Source organism: Apteryx mantelli, chromosome 1, assembly GCF_036417845.1.
Source record: "Apteryx mantelli isolate bAptMan1 chromosome 1, bAptMan1.hap1, whole genome shotgun sequence".
NCBI classification, from domain to species: Eukaryota; Metazoa; Chordata; class Aves; order Apterygiformes; family Apterygidae; genus Apteryx; species Apteryx mantelli.
The window spans coordinates 137,166,063-137,190,826 of NC_089978.1; the positions used below are offsets into that span (position 1 = coordinate 137,166,063).

The following is a 24,764-nucleotide window of genomic DNA, read 5'->3' on the forward strand; positions in this document are numbered from 1 at the left end:
ACTACAGATAGATAGAGTACAGCCTACTGTGGTATAAAAAAACAGATAAAAGCAGCAACAATGCAGTGAATATGGCAATGAATTTTGCAGTCATTATCTGATTTACGTACAAAGAAAAAGAGAAGCAAAACACAAACAGCCCTTGTAGTATTGTGGAGTTTGCGAGGCACTGCATTTAATGCTGAGAAATGCTAAACATTAAATCTGACAACAGTGAAAAGAGAGATCATGGAAAAGTCAAGTAGTGAGGATTCTTCAATTCACCGGAGTCCATCTTTGGATAGCAAAGACTCTGACTTTGCTAAACCTTCTACCTCAGGGAAGCAATTTGGTCGAGGTTTTACTGCTGGAGCTTTCTATGGTACAGCTGGATCACGCACACAGAGCCACACCGGGGTCGGAACTGGGACCGGCGTTGGGACTGGGACTGGCGTAAAAAGTGACAAATACAGTGCACCCAAAGGCAGCAAATATGTGGTCTTTTACCTGGATCTATCCTTTGTTTTCCTTTTAGAATTTAAGAAGTTCAACATGGCAAGAGGCTGCCTGTGTTGTTTGAAATATGTGATGTTCCTTTTCAATTTAATATTTTGGGTGAGTACTGCCTTTTCAGTTGTCTTCATTTGTTAGTGTATCCTGTACTACTGCATTATGTGTACAGTGCATCTTTAAAGCACTACAGTAAGCTCCCCGCCACTTCTCTCCCTCTCTCTCATAAACGTAAGGAATATTTTCAGTGTTAAACCTATGCCTAATAGGAAAATGTACTTGTTTTTTGTATCCTTATTGACACCTGCTTACTGTACTTTGACTACCAATTCTTAAAGCTCAAGGTTCTAATATGTGTTTTGAACTGGGTTATTTAAGGAAGGGCAAAACTGTTTTAGCATTAAAATCCTGTTGTAGCAGGGTTTTTGCATTCTGTTGTAATACCTCATGTTGCATTAAACTGCAGGTTAATTTAAATTTCAAGTACATTCTCATTGTCGCCATAAATTCCACTTTTTTGTAAACTTCATTTGACAAACTGCTTTTTCATTTGAAGGAAGTTCAGTCTCATTTCTTCATTAAAAAAAAATAAAATACTCTAACCACTTAAGGTGTCAGCATAAATGTGGAATGATTGAAATGATGAATTAATCTGTATTCAGTTTCAGCTGCAGTTGTCCAAACTGGCATGTGAAGTTGGAAGCTAGTGCTTTTTTTTGAGGGATCAAAATTGATTTTCCTCCATCAGCCAAGAGGCATAAGGAGTTGTAACAGTGCCTCAGCAAGCAGATTAAAAGCATAATGAATACTTTGAGCAAAGTAATGCCATGTGCAAGGGAGGGAGCTAAGGTTCAAGTCAACCATCAGCTGGGCATCCTTGAGTGAACAAGGTTGGGAAAATCACAAGCTAATTGAAATATTGATTTTTCATGAATACAGCCCAGTATGAAATTGGTTTGCTTAACTGAAATCAAAGGTCACTGCTTTCTTTATGGCTGTAATGCTTGGGCGCATGAGTAAAATGATTCAAGGTTGTAATCCAGAAATATAGAGTACTCAGAAGTAAATGAAAACACATTCTCTGGATTTATTTTGGAAGAAGAAGGGGCATTAACAGTCTAGTTCAGATTGATATCTCTACAGCAGAGGTAGCTATGTTCAAATCTGGAGTCTTACTAACAGCCTCTCTGTTTGTCATGACCCATATACTGAAATAACCTTTAAGAGCAAGAGGTAATGGGAGATTTGGTATGGTGTTGGACCAGACCAAGCATGCAATAGTGAGCTTTAGCAGTAATAAACTGAAATGTTGCAGCCATTGAAGGTGTGGGAATCTTACTTAAATAGGAAGGTGGAAATCTTTATTAAATAGAAAAGTGGGACTGGCCTCTGAAGAACATCTGATCCAAGCTCCTTGGTTCATCTGTGTTTTTTTTTGTTTGTTTGTTTTTTCCTGTACACCAACCCTACCAGAAAGTTTCCAAGTTTCCTCACCTGTTTCTGGAATATATCCCTTTGAAGACACTAGCTTTATATCAGACTGGCTATATGACCCAAAGGCTGCATTGCTGTGACACCTTGGAAGTATTTCTCTTTTTCTCATGCTATATGTTGCAATTAGTTTTGGAATAGCCCTCTTGATGTCATTGCTTATGTTCTCTGGGATCAGCCATTAGGAATACCTTGCCATTCCCCTCATCTCCTTAGACTCAATATCTTTCTTTCCTTTTATCTCCCTCCCAAGCAGCATTTTTCTTGACTGTGTGCAGGCAGGGCTTCCATATCCATTTTTCCTTTTCTTGAACTTGCACAAAGTATTTCCAGCCTCCTCTCTGTGTTCATCTCTGTATTCCCCCTATTCAGCTCCCACTAGACTTTGGACAAACACATTGCTTCTTGGGCTAGGACTTACCTACTACCACCTGGAACAGGTCTCTAGTACCCCTGTGCTTCCTCAGCTCTTAATCTAACCTCTGAATTCCCTTTTTCCCCTTCCCAACATGCCTTTGCTTGCTGGGTTTTTACCACTTTTCTTTATTATTAATCTTTGTCACTGCATCTCTGTTTGATACTCTAAAAATGCTTTTTGTATGAGCCAGGCTACGCAAAATGTAAATGGTGCTGTAGAATAATGAATCTGAGGGTTTATAGAGAAAAGCTGAATGCAAGATGTCAAATACTTTTTAAGTAGTTTACAACAGAAATTTGATCTACTAGCCATGTTTAGATTGTTCTGAAGTTCTGCTTTTTTTACTTTAGCTGACTTAAATTCAATCTTACAGATCAGTCTTGAGGTTCCTGTGCAACTTTCCAGTGTTTTCAGAAGAGGACTGCAGTCTTGCTGGATTCTCTTTTTTTTTTTTTTTTTTAAATAGGCCGTTTTATTGTCCTGTGTCTTGGGGGACTCAGATGAATACAACTGTCACCTCTTTTTCTTCATGAAAATGATAACTAGACTGAAGCATACTATAGACAGGTGTTCTGTAGTTTGCCGTCTCTGGCTTCATACCTGGAGACTATGCTAGTTCCACCATAACTGTTTGACAGGCTTTGGATGTTAGCTGAGTTCTGTGTATGCTCCTTGCTGACACTGTGCTCTTGTCAGTGTCCCTCGCTCCTATCCTGTAGTTTTCTGCTAGCCCAGCCCTGGGTTCTCCATATAGCTCTGTCAGTACCTGCACTCCTACCCTGCCCTAAAGCACTCCCTGTTGTTTGAATCCTGTCTTCCCTTTCAGCCCTTTGCTCCCATTCCCACGTTTGCCAGTTCTCCTCAGTCCTGGTCTCCTAGCACACTGGGCTGTTACAGTCCAAAGCCTCTCTCCCACATCACTATCAGGGCCCAGTCTGGGACTGCAGCACCCCTCTGCATTTTGAGCATTGCTCCTTCTGAAGTTTTGTTAACATACCCAAGTCCAAAACCATGAAGTTGTGGCCTTGTCTTGAGCAATGACTGTCATCTTTTGTAATGCAAGGTGATTTCCTTTAAAAAAGAGAGAGACCAATTTTTGAGCATGAAATCTGTCTCAGCCTGTAGTTTAAAGCAGAATGAGACTCCTGGTCCTCAGAGGTAAAGAGACCACTTCTGTGCGAGAAGCAGGATTTTTATGCAGACATTGATTTAGGCAACTGGAGACTGTAGTAGAAAAACTGTGTTTCAGGGAGTCTTTAAACAGGTGCCAGTCTAGCAGCTGTGTGGTGAATGAAGCAGTTAATGGGCAGTCTGACTGACCAGCTTACATGCCACAAAGCTACATTGTTTTGAGCCTGCAGGTGCAGAGAGCTTGGCTCATGTGAAGCATTATTATCCTGTAGTAAACTGGTGTTTCTTAGAAGTTGGTGGATATTTCTCCTGCCACATGAAAAGTGGTGGTAACCTTTGGTGTCCCAGGAAGGCTGGGTACTATTATCATGAAAGGTCCTCAGGGTTGCTCTTGCATGTTGGCCCAAAGAAGGATGTTCTTCTGTAGAATAAGAATCTTTTTCCATTGTTTGCTTCTTGACACCAAGAAAAAGACTGGGACCTAATCTGTCCATCATGCGGCAGCGAGCTGTACTGGTCCTCCAGCCTGACAGCCAGCCCATACACATTTGAAGACCACCTAAGTGTCTATTTGAGGATAATGGAAATGTGCAGTGATTAGTAGGTTGTCTCTGTTTTTAGGTACCAAACATACTGCCACAGTGACTACTTTGAGAAAGAGGTGGTGTGTTGTTGCTGCCCAATAAAAATTCAATATTGGTGAATTAGATTCAAGACAACAAAATATAGTTCTTGAAAATTAGTAACAGATCTGTTAGTTAATGTGGAAGGATTGCAGGTGAGTTCTGCAAAGCAAGTTGATCAAAGAGGGGCCTAACAGTAAATTAAAACAGAAGGTGTTTCTCCACTGTATCACTAAGAACTTCAGGTATTTCTCTGTGGCCATCTGTGATTCTTAGCAGTTGTTCTTGGCCATCTGGCATTGCTTTCTTTTGGAGATTAAGAAAGTCTGAGCTGAGGGTTAAGAAAGCTTATAGTATTTAATTGTGTGGCTAGGATGATGATTTACAGTGAATTCATCTAAGTGCATAATATGTTTTGCAAAGGGCCTGGGCAAGTACATACGTTAGTTGATTTAATTTGCCTTCAGGAATATTTACGTGCACATGTATGGAGATGGCAAAGTAGCCAATATAGCCCTGTAGAAAGAATTGAATATTGATTTTTTTTTTTAAATTTCTACAGATAGCATCTTAATTGCCAAGAAGAATAGTAACCAAGTACAAAGATTAGGGCATAGGTGTTTATAGGATGGATTTCACTTCAGTGAAATTAGGCAAAAGAATTAGATGAATTGTTTTCACAGAGTATATCGGAAAATCTTACTGCCTATAAAAAAATTTCTACAAAACAGAAATTTTGAAAAAGAAGTTTCATTTGTGAAATGAGAATTTCATAGTGTCCTAAAAGGGAAAGTTTAAAGTGACAGGAATAAATTATCAAAACTTCAGTAGAAAACTTTGCACATAATGCTTGATCATGGATCAATTTTAGTTTGTTCTGTTCATTTAACTAAGATTAATGATTCCATGTACATTGAAACATTCATAATACACATTTTGTTAGGTTTTAGCATTACTTAAGTTTAATATAATGCATTTTGTTGGAGGAAATATCTGGCAAGATTATTAAATCTTGATGTTTTCTTTGTTGCAATTGGTAAGAAAGTTAAGTATAGCCAGAAAGTCCCTTAATGTGGTTTATTTGTTAAATTAAGTTTAAATTTAGACTACTATAAAAATCTTCTGATAGGAATAATACCTATTATGATTAGGAATAATATCTATTTATTAATGCTATAATTAACCTTAAACGGTAGTTAACATTTATCTAAATTAAACTGAGTGAACTTTCCAAATTCAGATATTTGATACTCAATTTTAAAGTAAATTTTATAATAGGTTGTAGGCATTTTCCTTCTGCTAAAATATAAGACTAGAAGAGAAAAACGTGGGCTGGAAAGCTGGCTAGCCCAGAAGTAATAGCAAAAAGTTAAACACAGTAAATTGTTCACTGATTCTTTGCTGTGAAAATAATAGATAAATGCTAATGCTCTTAAAGTTTTTTTTGATTAATTATTTGTCTAATTTAGTCTTACAATCTTATAAATGAAAAATGTTGTTGTGTATTTATCAGTGAACATAAATGCAATAGTTCAGCAACCATGCAAGTCACTTTTTACTGAAGTCTGAGGTCTGGGATCGAACTGAAAGAGAACGAGCATGTCTATTGTCTCTTTGGGTGAGGCTGCTGTCACAGATATTAATACTGTAAAGCAACTAAGAATTCTAGAATGGTTTGTATAGGGTAATCCATACTTGAAGGTATTTTTCTTCCCAGCTGGAATATATACTATAACACACTATTTAGTTTGAAGTACAAAGCATTAATGCTTATCTGAACCTGCTGGACAAACAGTTGAAGCTTGTGAACAGGCTTTGTCCTATACATAACTGAAAGTTAATCTTTCAGGTTTAATGACATTTGTGGAGTCCCTGAAATGAGAAAAAAATGACAAACTACAGACAGCTTAGAACAGGGAACACAATCAAATTCACTCCCTTTTATTGTCCAGCCCTGACTGCATGATCTTGTAACCAATATATTCTGTGCCCTGTATGCTGCAGTTTTCTGACACAGGGAATAATGACAAGGAGAGACAGTGAATGACCCTGAGATGCTTGTCCCGTGACATAATGGCAGTATTTATTTCTGTCATATTTTGGCTGTAATGACATAAGTGAGCAGTCCAGTGACAACTGCAGTACAATCCCATGAAAGTAGGACTACTCAAAAAAAGAAAAAGAAATCACTTTAAGAGCAGCATACTGAAATCTGCAAAAAGGAATAGTCTTAATATTCACAGGGCTAATATTTTCGGTCTCATTGATAGAAAAAAAATCAGGTTTTAATAGAGATTCAAGATATTTTGAAAAGATTCTAGCTTTTAGCTTTAGTTTCTTCTCCAAATGGTATACCATTATTGAGTGGGCTTATGCAACCATGCATGTCAGTGTTGGGGTACAATTAGGCAAATGTTTCTGCATGTCAGCATTTTGGCTGGGAGGAGAAGTTATATTTAGTTCAAGCTGAGTGATGTCCTTATGAATATATTGTATGTTCAGGTGACATTAGAGAATAATGGTCAAATATTATTGAAGCCTGAGACCAGTTTTATGAGGTGTATTTCAGAGCTGTGTTAGACTAGTTAATCCAGGTGGCAGGAGCTCCATAACCATTTTTAAGGGAATGAGTCTAAGCTATTTAAACTCGACAGGGGAGACATCTGATACAACACTTTACACAGTATTCCTCTCACTTACTGCTCTTTCCTAACACTGTATTCTGATCAAGTTGTTTTTTTCCATTGCTTTTTGTTTTTGTTTTTCCTTCAGTGTGGAATTTTTGAAACTATTTTTACTCTAGCTGTAGGTAGGTATAAAAGCCATTTGTGTCTGTTATTATGGATAAATGATGTATTGATAATGATGTATAGCCACTGAATGTGAGAAGCAGAATACAGTTTGGAAATGGAAAATAATTGACTGGTCCCCCTCTCCCCTGGTCACAGAGTTAAACCTCTTTCTTTAAATATATGATTCAGGTTCTCTTCCTCATATCCTCTGATTGACTGTGTGACCTTGAGCAAATTTCTTCAGCCTTCTGTGACTCGATTCCCCTAAATTTTAAAAGTAATGATGATATCAACTTTTATAAAGCTAAGGTTATAAGCATGGGATACAATTATTGCTAACTTTTAATAAGCTTAAAAACTGTAATGTTTCTTACTTACCTCTGGGCTCATAGACCATACAGAACATTTCAGTAAGCTACTCAGTTTGGCTTGTTTTCATGCTTCCTTTTTGTCTGTTCCTGCCACCTTCTAAGTAAGTGTGCAGGAGGCCAGTCCAAAGCGGTATAATCTTCTTCACGCAGATAGAGTAGGATGAGCATGTAACTCTATTATCTGGCTGTCAGAGGAGGCATGTAATTTGTTTATTTAAATGCTGCTGAGACAGAACAAGACCTGGGTACAAAAGATCAGAGCATGCAGTCCAATTTGTGGTAAGTAAAGTTAATTGGGGTTTCATTGTACATTAAAAAAAAAAAAAATTGGATGTGCCTAACGGGCAGCTGAGTCATCACAGACTCACTGTTAATATTGTGTAATATACTTAGTAGTTCTTCTGTGTTCATTTCTTATCATTGGTAAAGTAACCTAACCTTTCAGCAGCTCAGTGAAACTTTGAATCAAAGGAGAAATTCTGCTGGGTATCTGGAGCTCTGCCTGAATTATCCTGCAGAAATAAATAAGCCACGCCATGTCAGCAAAGTAAAAGAACCTGATGTGGCTGAAGGTGTGGTATTAAATAGTGAATATTTGCTGAACCTGTTTGGGAGGTCACATAAGACTTAATCATTTTAATACCACTTTACAGAAATGACTGCAGGCACTGAACTTAAAGCAATTTCACAACTCTCCAAAACAAATTAGCTTTAAATCAATTCAGACAGAACATCTCCATTCAGTTCAGCCCCTTACTGCTTAGAAGCAAATTAAATTGCTGTATGTATTGAGCAGAGATAATCGAACTTCCAAATGTTTGGAAATTTGACTGAGATAATCCTTCTTCCTTCCTCCTGCTTTTCATGAGCTGGGCCAAAGTTCATGCTGCTATCCAAACCTCTTTAACTATTCCATCCAGTATAGCAGGGATAGTGAATATTCTTGCAGCCCACTGTCACTATGATTTTTAAAAATCATTGCAGCTCATCTTCATTAGTGTCAGCCAAAACTTGGCACCATGGCCAATGGATTATCACTGCTGAGATAGTGCAGGTAAGGCTAGGTTTTTCCACAGGGTTACAATATATTCAGGCAATTTTTGTGGTTGTCTTTGATCAAACCGTAGCCAAGTCCCTACAACCACTACAACCATCCCCACTCACATATAGGTGTCTAGTGTCACAGTTGGCACACTGGCTGTCTTGTCTGATCTTCCATCCAGAACACAAGATTTTGTACTCTACGCTGGCTGGGAACACAAACCTGTTGGTTACCCCTTGCATCCCTTTCAGCACAGAATGACTAGCTTGCAATTACTTTTACTCTATTTTGCTTCCTGTGTGTTTGTCGTTAAATGCAGTAAATGAAAATATAATTTTCCAAGTCAAAAGAATTAATGTTTACAAAAAAACAAACAAAAAAACCCCTGTGCTTCTATTTTATTGGGGAAGGAATTTTGCACCCATCAATTCTTGTTGAATGTACTTGATCCTTATTACAAGCTGAATTTGGCAATCTTGTCCTTTTGTGATTCATGAAACCTTTTGCCTGTCTTCTGTATCTCCTGAACCAAAATCTTCGTGCTGTTTCTAATCACTGCACCAGAGGTGTATACTTTTGGAAATATTTTGAACTAGTAAGTGTCTTTCATGTTTGTTCCAGTACAACCCTGGCAAGTCATGAGATGTCAGACATAGAATTTGTATCTTTCTGATTTATTTTATGGATTCCCCCAAACTTCTGTCTTACTTGCATTCACATGCAATTTCAACTGCTGTAGGTATAAATTGTAGGTCTACAGTAGGAAATGATGAGATGATTGCTGATTCCTAAATGCACATCCTCAAAGCACCCTTAAGTATTTGAGAAGAGTATAACATGTGTTGAGAGTTGTTGCAAGGAATAAAAAACAGAAGCAAACGGTGTGCTAATCTCTTGACAATTACAGAACTATTAATTTCTTAGACTGTAAGGGGCTGTGATGTACAAGTATTTTTTCCTAAAATAACTTTCTCTCTTTTTTTTTTTTATGATGAAGAGGACTGAAACAAGAAAATCATATGCTATGGATGATAAGATTATTAACAGAGGATTATAAGCTGTAGGGGTTCATCAGCTTAATGAATTACTAGTCATTAGCAGAGATGTTTTAGTTGCTTATGTGCATACTTCTACCATGCTGCATGTGTGGTGCAAAGCATGTTAACTGAAACAAAGCAGTTTACTCTGCAGATAGAATGTGTAAATGTGTAACAGTTAACTATGGCAGCAGTTAACTCAAAACAATTCTGTTGTTTGTAATCATCTGTGTATACAGTATTGTCCAATCACTGAGTCTGAAATAATGTAAAAATGAAAAAGAGGGAAAAGAATAGGCATTGTACTATTTTTGCACTGCTTTTAAACCAAGGACTTTAAAAATGTATTTTTAACCTTGCAGATAAAATTTAGTGCTGATGTGTGTGGCTATGCCTGTGCAGTGATACACATTGTATCTGCGACACCTTCTGTTCCCACCATTTCCAAACACATATTTTTCCTCTCCACACCTGAAACCCATATCTTCCGGAGCTCCAAAGTAAGAGATAAGAAGTGAAGGTAATAGCCCAGTTCCACACCTCAGTAAAATTAATGGCAGGACTCCTGTTGTCATCTTTAATATATGAAAATGTATGTGTGAGGATCTAATTTGCATTTGTAAGTGTCCAAATGTATTCATATCCAGTACACACTAATGTGTATGTAAGCATTCAGTAAAATATGCCAGCTTAATGTGCTGGCTTAGAGAACTGAGGTCCACATAAGCTTTGTTAATCTAACACGATCGATCTCTGCATGTGACCACTTGTGCTTTATTAACTTTTTGTATTTCCTGAGCCTATAGCGCATGTTCTGATTTTTCCTTTTAGATGGCTTGATTTGGATGGGAATCTCTTTCTCATAATTCTTTTAATTCTAGCATGATCTACTACGTATTTTTGGAGCCTTCTAGATTTTTTTCCACCTTTTAAGCTTTCAGTTACTAGAAGGGCTACTTCTGAATCAGAGGTTTGTTCTTTCAGTCTTTTTGAATGTATTATTAAGCACTCTTCTGTTTAAATGCTGCTGCTGCATGACCAATACTTATATTTTGTTAGTAGCTATGTCACTGCTGACTAGCTTGGTTCCTTCATAAAGCTAATTTTTTCTTCAGTATAGTCTTGGAGACCTTCCAGCCAGTTATGGTCTTAAACCAGGTAAAAGAGCTGCCTGTCACTGGACTGCAATTCAGAAGTGTAAACATTTCATTTCATTATAAGCAGCAGTTTTAAACTAAATTGCTAGCCAGGAATCACAGTGACCTATTTAATTTCCCCATTCCAGTTCATTTAGCTTTGGCCATGCCATAGCTAAGGGTGCCTCTTCCTCAGAGTCCTCAGGATGTGAACCAAGACATAGTTAATTTAGAAAAAACAAGGTTTATGTTCTTAGTTGCTCTTTCCTTGGAGTTTGATAGGCCAGTCATCTTTGTTTTCACTACTTTAAGGAATTAATATTTTATGTGTTGCCATAATGCCAGAATGCCTTAGGTTTGCTTCATGTGATCCTCTTGATGCCTACGTAGGTATGGGCAGTGCTCTTATCCTAATGATACAGATGGAAAACAGAGCCACTGAAGCAAAGGGAATGTCTGCAGCAGAGCACAAGGTAGACGGTTGAGAGCTATTGGAGACCAGAGTTAGCAAGTCCATGTATAGCGCAGTTCAGTGTGGGTGGACTTGTGTTGAGTTCTGTTCAGCTGTGTTTGCGTGGCATTGTCCATCAGCTCAGAGATCCTGCTTATCATGCACCTCCAACTGGGGTGTGACTGCAGTCTTCTTCCCTACACTTTCATTTCCAGATTAGCTTGAGCAAAGACAGCATAAATCTGCCTGTATTCATGCTGTAGATGTGTCCTACTAAGTAACTTGTACAAGATCAAACCAAATTTGAATCCAGATTTCTAAAGTCCTTGGTAAGTGTCTTAACCCACATGCCATATGTTAGACCCTGTGCCTTGTGAGAGACTTGATGCAAGCAAGCCACCCCTGAACTCCACATGCTTGTGCAGGATGGTCTGCAGGCACAGAAATCCTTTCAGTTTTAGGACCTTAGACTATCCTCTTTTTTGGGTGTGTCCTCCGGAAGTCTAGCACATCACTGGCTTCTAGTGAAAGTTTCCTTGTGACACGTAGCATAATTCCTAAACTTGTCCTCCCCAAAGTGTCAGTAAGAAAAATAAAGTTCTCTTCTTGAGACTGTCAAGGGACTTCAGTCACAGTGAAGACTTTGTTATGGGATGTCTCTCTTTCCAGTGGCCATTGCAATGTTTTTCTTTACCACTCCAAGCCAGCTAATAGAACCATTCCATAAATGATAAATACACTGACATTATATTTAACACTTATGAAAGGTGGAGGTGAGAAGAAAGAACTTATTGATTAAAAAGCTTTGTATTTGATATCTGGTAATAATATATATTTTTTTACTTTTTGGAGCCCCTCAAGCCTTATTTTTGTCTCCTATTGTCAGAGCAGTGTTTGCTCTAATGGCTTTTTCAGGCGGTGGGATGTGGAAAGAACTCTGTGGGATTTTTTTTTCCCCACTGACAGCATCCAGGAGGGTGCTGGGCTTATGTCTTCCAGTGCAACAGTGGTTTTGTGTCTTATTGGGAGTACTTTAAAATGCAGATAGCCAATGTTATCTTCAATCCTGTTTTTTGTTGCTGTTGTGTTTGCTTTTTCATTTGGAGTTCTTTTTTTAGGTTTTATCTACTGTGCTTATAGATGTGACCTGCAGAGGTGTCTATGATGTATGATCTTAGCATGACAGAACTATCTATTACTCTGGTAGATTGGAAGGTCTTGAGAATTTTAACTCTCTCTTTCTGCCTTGTGGTAGAAATGGAAGTTGGCCTTATTGTTGCATTTTCTTTTGTTTTATTTCTTAGCCTCTTCTTCCGTCTATAACTTACTTGAAATAAAGTATTCTTATCTTTCATGGTTTGTTAGATGTCAGTGATGAGGCTTTTTCCATTCTGCTGTGAGCATCTGAATTGATGATCCAAATAAACAATGGTGGGGTTACAAATATATTTGGTTTGGTTTATCTCTGATATGTGAGACTTGAATATAAAACTGAGTATATTGGATCAGACCTAAGTTCATCTACCTCATATCCTGTCTCTGAAGGCAGCTGCTAAAGAATGCAAAGCAAAGCAGTTATGAAATTGGATAAATGCAAAGTAATCTTCCCTCAGCTTACTTTCCCATTTTCCAGGGGACACTGGATTAGGGATTTCATAAACTGGAGGTGGCAGCTATATCCTTTGCGCTTAATAGACACTAAAGGACTTAGACAAATTTGTATAATACCTTTGAATCCATTTATCCTTTGGCCTTCCAGAATTCTATGCCAGTGAGTTCCCTTCTTTAAATATGTGCTGTGTCAAAGAACACTTCCTTTTAAGCCTACTGCTTGATAATTTCAACAGATGCTTATAGTCATTCAGAAAAACAGGGAACTGTCCTTTCTGCTTCTCATCCTTTTTTGTTTGTTTGTTTTTATTACTAGAATGGGAAGAAAGATCAGAGAAATTTAATTTAAAAATGAGACAAACAACAACAGAAGTAGTGTTTAGCAGTGCTTAACATAACAAAGAAAAAGTCTAGGTTGACAGAGACCTCTAGAGATCATCTGGTCCAACCTTCTCTTGAAAGCAGGGCCTTAGATTAAATTATCCAGGGCCCTATGAAGCTAAGCCTTGAATATTTACAGCAAGAGAAATTCCACCATTTGTCTGGGTAACCTATTCCAATATTTAATGGTTCTCAAACTGCAGAAATGTTTCCTTACATCCAGACCAAGATTTTCCCTGCAGCAACAAGCCCATTGCTTGTCCTGACACTGCACGTCCTCATGAACAGAGAATCTCCATCTTCTCTGTTACTGCCTTTTAGGTAATTGACAGACTGTGATTAGATCCCTCCAAGCCTTCTTTTCTCTAGGCTGAAGAAACTCAATTCCTTCAACTTTTCTTCCTTTGTCAAGTTCTCCAGTCCAGTAATAATCTTGGTGACCCTTTTCTCAACCATTTCCAGATTTTCAATGTCTTTCCTACCTGGGAGGTCCAAGCCCGGACACAGTATTCCAAGTGTGCCTAACAAGTGCTGAATAAAATGGAATAATCACATCCCTTGATCTGCTGGGTATACTCTTGCTGATGCAGCCTGACACGTGATTGGGATGCTTACACTAATATTTTTGCTGTCCCGGTGTACTGCTTTTAACACAGCTTTTAGCACAGTGGAATGCACATCACTCTATGTAGAGTTCAGGGAGATGAATAAACTTTACTATGAGGGTAGAAAACTTTCATTCCTTACTTTTGAGCATGTACATTCATAATATGATACTGCAATTAAATATTTTTGTCCTTTTATTGTATTGTCCCTGAAAGAGTGAATCTGACTTCTTTCCCTTATGCTTACTCAATCTCTCCTGAAATATGCTTCAGCTAAAACACTTTGGCTCCTTTCTGTGCCATTCAGCACTTTTGGTAGCCCATCATGCAGCTGTGTCACTGTAAGTCGTACTTAGTTTTAAACTCCATCTAGCCTGATTGTACAGTTGGCACAAGTGCTGACAAGAACAAAAGCATTGATCTTGTCACTCTCCCATCCAAGCAGCAGCAGTGTGTAGATTGTGTTTTCTAGCATAGTATATTGATTTTTATGCATTGCTAAATGTTACACTGCTTTGCAGTATTTATTTGGACTGCCAGCTGCTTGTTTGCTTTCCACAGTATTTCTGGTCTGATTGTGACTCTTGCAGCCCAGCCAGTATTTGTTTTCTCTGTTTAGTCTCATTAACAGGGCGTGTTTCTCAGAACCATGACATTTCACGATCTCTTGATTTTTACTGGGGCTTGAGGGGGGTTGATCTCTTTTTATAAAAAGCTAATTTTTAGGGTGGTCTCTCACACATGACACTTTAAAATGGATGCTTTATATTTTAGACTGAAATTGGGGGGATGGGGGCAGGGAACAACTAAACCTTGAGTACAATGTGTCTCTGTGGAAAGTAGTCTGCAGAAATAGAGGTGGGGGGGAGGGTTCTGACGTTTTGTTAAAGTGCAGACTCCATGACAACTTTGTGTGTTTCCCAACAGTGCATCTGTTGTGACGCGTCCTATTTTTAATCCATTTTTAAAGTTCCTGAATATGTTTTCTTTAGAGGGCTATATTGCAGCCAAACCGTATTTCTTTCATGATACTTTATCTTGCTTGTCCTCACAGAAAATATCTGTGTTCAAGTATGTTTCCACATCACACACAGTTTTGGAAGGTCCAAGAATGCAGGTTTCTCACTTAAAAGCTTCCATAGCTGTGTGTGAGCAGTAATCAGCGGTCGACACAGGCCTCTGGGGACAAGCTTAAATGGGTGAACTGTTCCCATTTCAGCAGTCTTGGGGATTTTTTCTCCACTGGTTGGATGCTACGTTAGGACCTGACCTTAGTGACAGCTTGTTGGGCTGATTAATGCAGACTCCAGAGAATAGCTCTTTGCTATCCGATTGTTCCATTTTGCCAATATAGTTCACATTCCTGTGGTTTGAATAATAACCAAGTGATTTAATGAGTTCCCCCAAATCCATTCAAAGTGGCATATCCTGATTGTAGCAGGGCATGGTTTTGGAAAGCTTAAATACTTGCTGCATGCTGAAGATTGACTGAATTATGTACTTCTCCCATACATCCAAATTAGAAACTTCACCGTGAATTTTCTTGTGTGTTCTACAAATAGAAACATCACCATGAATTTCATTGGTATAACGACTATTACTTATTCCTAATTTTGCTGATTCTTAACCACTGGAATTTGTTTCTATTTCCTACCCTGGAATGTGTTTCTCTTGAAACTATTGTTTCTTCACAGCACTTTTTTTTTTTTTAAATCTGAAAGGGTGACCTGCAAAAAATGGGAAAAGAGATTTGTTCTTGCTCATAGGTTGTCTCACCAGCTTTTGTGGGGTGTGTGTGTGTAACTGTTCCATTTTGGAAATGTAGGTGTTGGCTGTCCCAATTCCTGTGTCTTGGGAGAGTCTCAGGACAGCTGGAGAACGGAGAGCATTATGGCACTGCAAGAAGGTCAGGGAGTGAAGCCAGAAAAATGGAAAGGAGAAAGAACTCTCTTTTGGACCCAGATGGTTTCTGTTTGCTTATTACCCAAACCCCAGTTTGGAGATTCCCATTTTGAATCTACAAAGAGTTCTCCAGCAAACATGTTTAAGGAAGATATGCATAAAATTAATATAAGAGGAGGACAGCAACATTACTGTAATCCTCTATGGCCTCCTGCTTGTGTGAACACATGCACAGAAGAACTTTTGCTTTTTTTAAAGCTGTACTATGTGCATCATAAAGAAATATGAAAGAAAATGGGGAGGATCAAAGCTTCCTCCATTTCTTCTCCCGCTCCCACCCCAGCCAATCTCTTCCTGCCTCCTTCCTTTTGCCAGGATCACCAGCATGCAAATTGTCACTGCCCCAGGTTTAGCTGTATACCGAACCTACTTCTTGTCCACTTCCAGCCTTGCTAGTACTGATGTACTACCTGCCCTGTTGTGATTCAAAATTTGAGCAACTGAGTGAGGGAAGCAGAGGTCCTGAGCAGGTTATGATCAGGATTTGTGAGGAATAACAGCTGCTTGCTTATTTGCTTTCTTTCACAGCCTCTGTCAAAGAAAGCTGAGAAGGTTCATTTGCACTTGTGTGAGGTGCTGCTTTTATAAATCTGATAGCACTGTGCCTGCGCCCGCATAATTCCTCTGACATGACTTCAGATTTTTGAGTGGATAATAGGTAGGCAGCCACATTCATTATATTTTTTTCTGAGATGTTGAAAGAAGCTCAGCACCCTTTAAAGATCCTTCTTTTTGTCTTCAACTCATTGGTAAAGGGTTCTAGAAGCTATAATTACAATCCTGCTATAATGACAACCTCTAGCATAATTTTTTGCTTCATTGCAGCCTGAGGGAGAGGCTTCTTCCCTCATTGTTTCTGCCTTGTAGTGTCTCCTACCTCTGTTTGCTCTTATGAGACCACAACTTGATGTGACATTCTGGCTCTTTTTGCTGCAATATCAGTGCAAATTTATGGCTGGTCCTTGATGCAATGTATTCACTGGCTGGTCAGCTCAAGGTTATCTGTGTTATGGGTAGGCTTAGCAAAGGAAGTGTTCAAAAACAATAGCATGAAGGGGAAAAACAGGTTTACTGCATTATGGCGCTACTCAGGATTATATAAGACTTAAGATCTGTCTTAGGGCTGGAATGTGCACTGAAATGCTGAAACAAAAGGCAGTGTACAGAATCAGGAGCACATGGCAGAAAGAAAAAACCATGGGAACATAAAACTTGCTACAGAGACGTGACAATGTCATCACTGTGCTAGATGGCCCCTGAATTATTTTTTTCTCCTGAAAGATTAGGCAGTATTGGGGGTGCTTGTTTTTTTTTATACTAGGTGTCCCTTACATTAGTTGAAAAGTGGTTAAGAAACACTGCTATAGATCATGACATTGCACATGAGCAGGGTTTGAGATTGTTCTGATCACACAGCACAGCTCAGCTCTTTGAGATTCATCAGAGGCAGCCTTTTACCTGGTGTTCCAGAGAGAGAAGAAGCAATAAGAGGATGTAAAAGGGATAGTTCTCCAGGGTGAAATGAGAGGCACTGGAGAACAACTAAGCACTTTTGGTCATGAATATGCCTAACTTAAATTGGTTTTGAGTATTTGACAATAGTTAACATTAAAATGTCTAAGATAAACACCACATTTGGACAGAGACTGGGTTTTTTTTTCCTGGTGTGTGCTCCTATCCTTTTATTCCCTGTAAGACTTCATCATACACAGTCATAAAAATTTTTCTTGTAAGCCTTATAGTCCTCTCAATTAGCCAGTGTCAATACTTGAATCAAAGGTTTTCTGCAGCAAGGAATTCTAGAAGGTACATGAATATTTTTATCTGCCTGTTCTTATTTCATTTGTCATTAATTTCAAGTGACATCTTCATAACTTATTACAATAAATTTATGAAGAGGGAAGCAGTGATTTTACCCCCTATGCTTTCTATAATCATATATCATAATCTTTCTCCTATTTGCTCAGCCTTTTTAATAGTATGTATTTTTCAGTAAAGTTGTTATTTTATAACACTTAACACTTGAGATTGCTGCTTGAGCCATCAGTTGTAAAAAACAAAACAAAACAAAAAAACAGACGAGAACAAAAATTTTTAAAGGGAAGTCCTGAACTGGACTGGAACATCCAAAATCAAAAACAGTTTTTTTGAAAGCATTCCTCACTGGCTGGACCTTGCCGACTGAAGTCAGCTCACTGAAAAAGAATAGGTCTAGGGCCAGTGATCAAACCTCCTGAATGCCTGGTACAGTATTCAGGGACTTGCCAGGTGGAATGTGAAGAAGCTAGTGCATCTTGATTTGTTAAGCTTGCTCTCAACAGCTTGTGACAGAGGTGGGGTTTTTTTTGTGTCTTGAAAACTTCATTGTCTTTCCAAACCGCAGACATAATTCATCTTGCCTTACTTATCTATCTATGGTATGCTTGCTATGGAGATCTATCCTATGGATGCTGTGTCTGAGAGGTTCCTCAAAAACTCCCTTCATAGACAAGAGGGACTTGTTCTAAGGTAGATGCTTAAAATTGGCTAGGTGAACATGATTACAAGAGCTTCTGGGGCTTCTGGTTAATTTGTAGATGGCTAAAACAAAGTGAGATGAATCTTATCCTGAATGTTCAGTTATGCGTCTCTCTAAGTGATCAATGGCAAAGGTATTTCCAATTTGCAGACTCCCAGGGCACATTGCTCTGTTCTAGCTTTTTTACTGGGTTTTCTTTGCTTGTTTCAGATAAATAGGATTGTCATTTTGTGGGAGACTTAATTTAAAATGTCTTTGGCATTGAGCAAAAGCTGTCCTCTTGATTTTGTTGCTGTTGAGTCACATGATGGCAAGTTATCTCTGTTTAATGTCTTAATTAGGAAGAGTCTTTTAAATGTTGTTTTCAGTGCCTGGTTGTTCAACTATAACAATAGGGATAACAAATACATTTCAGCTGACAAATGACATGAACTTTTATTTAACATTTATTCAAAGGTACTGAATTGGGAAGAGCTGCTTAAATGTACCCATTCTTCTACCTCCAGAATAGTGTGATTTTGTAAAAGAGATTCCTGCTCATTCTGGACTGATGCCCCCATGTGATCCCATGGCAAAAGCATAAAGAACTCTATTTATGCATGACTTCATGGGGACTTTCCATAGCATAGTGAGTGCAAGCTTAATAGCACAAAACCCATTGCCATAGCTGCTACTGAACTGCTGCAGCCTTGAGGCATTTTCTTTACAGAGGCTTCCTTTATTAGATTTGCTTACAAAAAGATGCCTGGTGGTGATGCCTTCCAAACAGGTTTGGGATGCATCTGCAGAGGAAGTCATGAGAATGTCATATATTGTTGTTGCCTGTGTTGTAGATGAAGGACCTTGCTTTCCAAAGCAAGTGGTTCTTCCAGTTTTCTAAGCAAAAAGTGGGGCTCAGAAGTCAGAAGAGCCCAGGGACCTGGGTGGATCCAAGTTTGCTTGGTGGTTACATGCAGTTTGCTTCCTACTGCTGCCTTTCAGAAGTGTAAACCAATCAATCAAATATATAAATAAAGTCAGTCAGGACTTCAGGAGAAGCCCATTTCTTTTCCTGTGCTAATCCTCCTGAAGGAAAGACTGACCAAAAAAAATCCAAGAGGGAGATGGGTACAAGGAATGTTAATACACTTTTCTTTGTCAGATTTCATAGCACTTCCTTAAGGAGAGCAATTGTCTTTCTCTTGGATTTCAAGGTGGATGCCTGTGATATGTGAGTGGGTTTGTGCCTGACCAGGGTCATGCGCAGGTCATGGCAGAACTGGGAAGAGCACTGTGTACTTCTCTCTTTGAGTCAGATCTCCTGTCTGCTATAGATTCTCTCTGCTCTTTTTTTCTCTTTTGTTTTGTGCTGTAGTTGTAACAACCTGTGGAGTAGCAAGCAGGGAAGATGACATTTTATTAGCCATGTTGCTTGTGGCCTGAGAGCTGTATAAAAGTGACATTTAGCATGTATGTTTGTGGGTGTATTCATTGCTGGCCAACCCTCCCAACCCTGAGAGACTTGCATTAGATTTCTCGGGCAGCAGGGTGCTGCAGGGCGCATATGTCATACCTAAGAGAGTTCTGGAGAAGGGGGTTCGATGAGTAATTTGAGAGTGTGAGATGACAGCAGCTTCTTACAGGTCTCTCTGCTCAGTTGCTGCATGAGGCTAACCTGATATGTAGTCAGCTAGGGTTGACCCATTGTTTTCATCTGCACTTGAAGCATTTGAACTATACATGGCTCAAGTGCCATAGGTTAGCCACCTGTGATCTATGTAGTAGTATCTAATAACTTTGGTTACAGAGTCAGTTGGAGAGCTTTTCACTTCTCCTTCTCTTAGTGCTTATCCAGCCCAGGAGTGGTTCTACATGATTCACAGAACTGGTTGCTTTGTCCAGTCAGCAAGACCCTTCACAGTAGCATTGCACCAACTTCCTGAAGAGCAGAATTTGTCTAGCAAAAAGCTTTGCTGTTAGTGAAAGTATGACCAAAGAAAATAAGTCAGCTTGATTGTAAAACCCAAGACTGATGTTTCAGGATTCAGAGTCAGCAGAAAGAAAAATAAAGCCATCTTTGATAACTGCGAACCAAGCATTACTGATGCAAAAAAATGGAGATATGATGTAACAGTGGACCTCCCTACTCCTTTTTTTTTTTTTTTTTAACCATTGTCTTTTGAAAGAGGGTCATGCCCAATCCAAACAGCTTGAGAGGTTAAATTACTGATACTCAGGACAGAAAACATTTTTGCTTGGAATGGAAAATACAGTTGCCTGTGGAAGGGATTGTATGTCATCAATGCCACATAAAACAAACTTGTCCTGATAATTGTAATTTTTTCTCTAGGAATCAGACCTGGTAGTAGAAAAGAGCTGTTCTTTACTGACTGGCATACTGGTCACAAATACTCAATTTCAGAATGATTTGAGACAGTACTACACAAAAGATGAAATATGAAGATGAAACTTTGTAACCAACAAAACTTGGATATTAATCAGTTTAAGATTTTTGCAGTCTTGCTTTGCACAGTCTTATTAGCTGAGGGGAATAATACAAGAAAATTTATATTCTTTTTAAAGATTAAGAAATTAATATTTTCTTCATATAAACACAGCTCTCTAAAGCAACTTTTTCTGTATTGGAGTATGTCACTGTTTTATTGGGTTTTAAAAGGTCAAACAATCCATACTGTTTGAAAACAGGAAAGCAGAAATCTTTTGTAATGATTTGATGTTTTGGTAGACGTTTGAAGCTTTCTGTTATTTCTTGTGTGTTTAACTTGAGTTAAAATGACCTAGTTCCCAACAGTGATCTGCTTTTATTTTTTCTTTTTGTTAGCCTTTTTCATGCAGTCAGGTTGTTGATAGGCTCAGGGGAGGTTTGAAGCAAGTGGAGAATTGATAAGTGACCTGCAAAGAGAAGCCTAAAAATGACTTAAGTCCCGGTACATGCTACATGCTCACTAGCCAAGAAGTTAGTCATGGAAGGAGGCTTTAATCTCTGTTATTTTATGTCTGTGCAAGTCTACCGCTCTTGTTGGGACCCTACTGATAGCCTGGAGAGGAGCACAGTGGGACTCTGCCAGTGTTGCCATACCATAGAGTACCTTCTGAGGATACCTCTGAGCAACTGAGGCTCTATTTGATGAGCTTCTGAATGAAGGGACAGTAGAAGGTGCTCCCAGCAACTGAGAGTCTGTGATCTGAAACAGGCAAGACAGACATAGGAAGTACTCCATATATTTTACAGATGGTGAACTGGAACATGAAGTTACAGTGTGACATATAAAAGAGCTGAGAATTGAACCCATGTCTCCAGAGGCTTGGTTAAAGTTCTCAAATGCAATACTGCTCTTCTTTCAGTTAGGGCCTCTAGGTGATGATGGGCTTTCTAGAGTGTTAGAGGTTTTTTGAAGTCAGTAAGTCTGTAGACACTTCCAGTTTCCACAATGTCTCCATTCTGAAGTGATGCTGAATTCACAGTGGTCTGTAGACTGCAGGAGCTAAGGGAAATTTGAAAAAGGTGCTTTGTCTCTTTGCTGTCCCTCTGGCTTTTCCAACTGGGGACGAGGAGAGGAGTTGCAGGAGGGGAGAAACAGTAAATCTATGCTTTTATAAAGCTAGCTAGTCTTTCTCTAGTCTGTATATATGATCATTGTGTTCTAAAAATAATTGTGGAGCAGTTGATTGTAAATGTGGGGAGAACTCTTGAAAAGAGAGAATTAGTTGAAAGCTGAAGGGAATATGAAATATACTCTATGAATCCTCCCCTGAGTTTGAGGGACAACCCCTCTAACTGTGTCGCTTAGGGATCTGCAGTCCAGCCTCTCCAGACACCCTCAGTGTAGAAATTGACTTTTGTTTTGCTGGCTGCTGTTTACCATGAAATGAAGCAGATATTCACTGAAAAAAACAATGAGCAGGAGTTGTCATATTCTTGGGGGATGGCTAATGAGAACTGAGCTTGCCAGGTGTAAACTTAACAGTCTGTTACAGGAGAGTACTTGTGAGGGAGAGAGAAGGGCTACGGTGTATCCTTTCCAGTGAGGATACTGCTACATTGATACAATAGCAATAGGTCTGAGCCAGGAGGAGTCTGGAAGTGTTACATTTCATCCTATTGCTTTTACTGAATCAGTTGTCTTTATGAAAGGAAGATTTTCCTCATGGTCAAGCCTGGCATTTTGTTTAGCGCATGCAGTCTTGTTGCTTCAAAAAACATTTTTGTTTGAGTTTCTTATGCCAGAGTGGAGGAGGTATCTTGCTTCTTTTAAACTGCATGGGAATTTTGCAACTGATGTCAATAGGAGGAAGTAGTGGGAACTCATGAGTTCATGAGTAGTACTCTTTTCAAAGAAAATACCTTGAATTTTGTATGTAGAAATTCACAGATAATTTAACATAAGGCTGTCATAGACATGTGTGGCCTTTCAAAGAGAAAAAGATCACAGAAGTGAAAAGTGAATGCTGAGCAAGCATTCTGGCTAGAAAGAAATCCAACAAGGTAGCCCTCATTTTAATCAAATATTTGACAACTTTATTGTTAGTGTTTTTATGAACTAAAAGAATCCAATTCCAAGCCATTTAATGATGGTTGCAAATAACTACACTGTGTGTGTGCCTGCATATAGTGGTGTAACAGTTAAAAGGTGTTGCTCTAAGAGAAGTTAACCTTTATATATTTTAGTTCTTCCTAATGTAGAAAGAGTGGAAGGTAAAACTTACCTTCATCTTTTGCACTTCTCTAATGAAGTAAGATCATGCATTTAGGATGCTGATACTTCTTGCCCACTGTCATGCTGCACAGCTCTTCCCCACATGCTTGTGTTAATGAACACAGACAGTTAGCCTGTTCCCTGAAAAACCCGTGACCATTCCCTAGCTTATCCTCCTCCACTCTTTTTAGCTGTGTATGATGGTAAATTAGGCTAACCTGCTCTGTATCCTCATTGATTTGTCTGTTTTTGGAGGATTGTAAGTGCATTTTTCTGTTAAATTTGTTTGTTAGGGCCCAAGATTGATTATTTATTTATTTTTATTTGTGTAGACCCTTTTTGATCAGATTAATAATATGGTAAGAATCTATCATGTTTTCATTTGCCAGATGTCTTTGGCTCTATTCACTTGCTAATGCTAATCAGAACTGCTCAACCAAGACCTTTCTTTTGGGCCTTGTTAGGGCCAATATCTGGTGTTGCCAAAGAAAATTAAATACAACTTCTGTGCATCTGAACAACTGAACAGTGTTGTACTTTGGGGAGAAAACAACTTTCCTCCATGACCCCTGAAGTGATCATAGTACTTGCTGAAGCATGAGGTTTGATTACCCATATCTTAGCATGTAGAGCTGCACGTTAATAAAGTCCATACTCCTTTTTTGTGTTTGCACACCTCATTCTAATTATCTCAAGGAAAATCAAGGTTTTTGAATTTTCAATGTACATATCCAACATATTCCATCTAGTCCTCTTATTGCCAAGCGTAACATCAAATGCTCTAGAGAGGACGTGTGTTATCAAGAAGAGTGATTTTGGGACTGGAGAGGAATTAGGTCATCTTTACATTATGAAATTGCAATGTCAAAACTAGGTCATTGTTTTGTTTAATGTCACCCTGCAATTGGCTGAGAAATCTAAGGAAAAACTGAGGTAGTAAAGAGTGTGTTTTTGATTACCCAGGGAGGAGTGCTTGGTTTTCTGGATTGAAACTGGTCCAGTGTAATGCTTACGGGTTTCATTGTTGCTACAAGTCACTTAGGAAGATCAGTAAAGGCACTTTTCCCAAACCTAGGTAGAAATGATGCCTCACATAGTGTTTGGGAGCCATCTAGCAGATGACTGCTTTATTTCCTTTGGATGAGAGGCAAAACAGCCTTCCTGGCCACTTTTCAGAAGTGCTGGAGTGCTAATCCTGGTGTCCTAGCCAAGACTAGCCTGGCTAATTATGTGCTGCCTTCTTAAATTCCACCCAGCGTCCTAGTGGGCAGACTGTTCTTCAACTCATGTCCCAAACAATTGCTTTGTATCACTGAGTACAGTTAGATGCTTGCCTTGCTGTACCCTGTGCTGATTCCATGGAACTCACACCATGCTGCTGCTGTTGGTGTCACCATCATTATTATTATCAGTGGCTAGTCTAACTAACCTTTATCAGCAATGGAAGATAAAGGAGGAGATTGCCCTCGACAAACCCCAGGATTACCATTCCTCTTATTATGTTGAGGTTGTAGGAAGAGATAATATGTTTATTTGACTGAATAATACAGCTGGAGAAAAAAGCCTTAAAACAAGTGTCAGAATGCTGTCTGGAGACTAGTAGAGACCTGGGCCTGGTTGTGCAAGGTGTTGTATAAATGCAGAACTGTAGGCAAGCTTGTTTTGAGAGCTTACAGACTCAGTAGATAAGGCAGGTAAAGGGATAAAAATATGCAAGCAAAGTGAATAATGAGATGATGATAGAAGTTTCTCTGAAACAAGACTGGGATTCATTCAGGAGAGGACGAGCTAACTCACAAGACATAGGAAGACAAAAGAAATGTAAAAGAGGTGGGACTGCATGAGACTCAAGGCCAAAGAAGATAGGGAAAGTGGGTAGGGCAGAGCTAAGATCAGCCAGCTGTGAAAGCAGGAGTTGGAGCAAGCAGAAGCAAGCAGCTAGCTAGAATAAGAGAAGAATCTCTCTAGGCATCATAAGTACCCATTTTCCCTACTATGGAATAAGCTGG

The 24,764-nt window shown here is 38.9% G+C and overlaps 1 protein-coding gene across 6 annotated transcripts in view; it reads left to right on the plus strand.

Moving 5' to 3' along the window:
* TSPAN9 (tetraspanin 9) overlaps window positions 1-24,764 on the plus strand; it is a 207,102-nt gene that overhangs the window by 98,475 nt on the left and 83,863 nt on the right. For 5 of the 6 annotated variants that reach the window (XM_067304130.1, XM_067304123.1, XM_067304115.1 and 2 more), the window contains one exon: window positions 515-594. In XM_067304130.1, the coding sequence (XP_067160231.1) occupies window positions 532-594 (63 nt within the window). In that variant the 5' untranslated portion in view covers window positions 515-531. Of the gene's footprint in view, window positions 1-228; window positions 595-24,764 lie in introns of those variants that run through there. The other variant, XM_013956240.1, reaches the window with a different exon arrangement.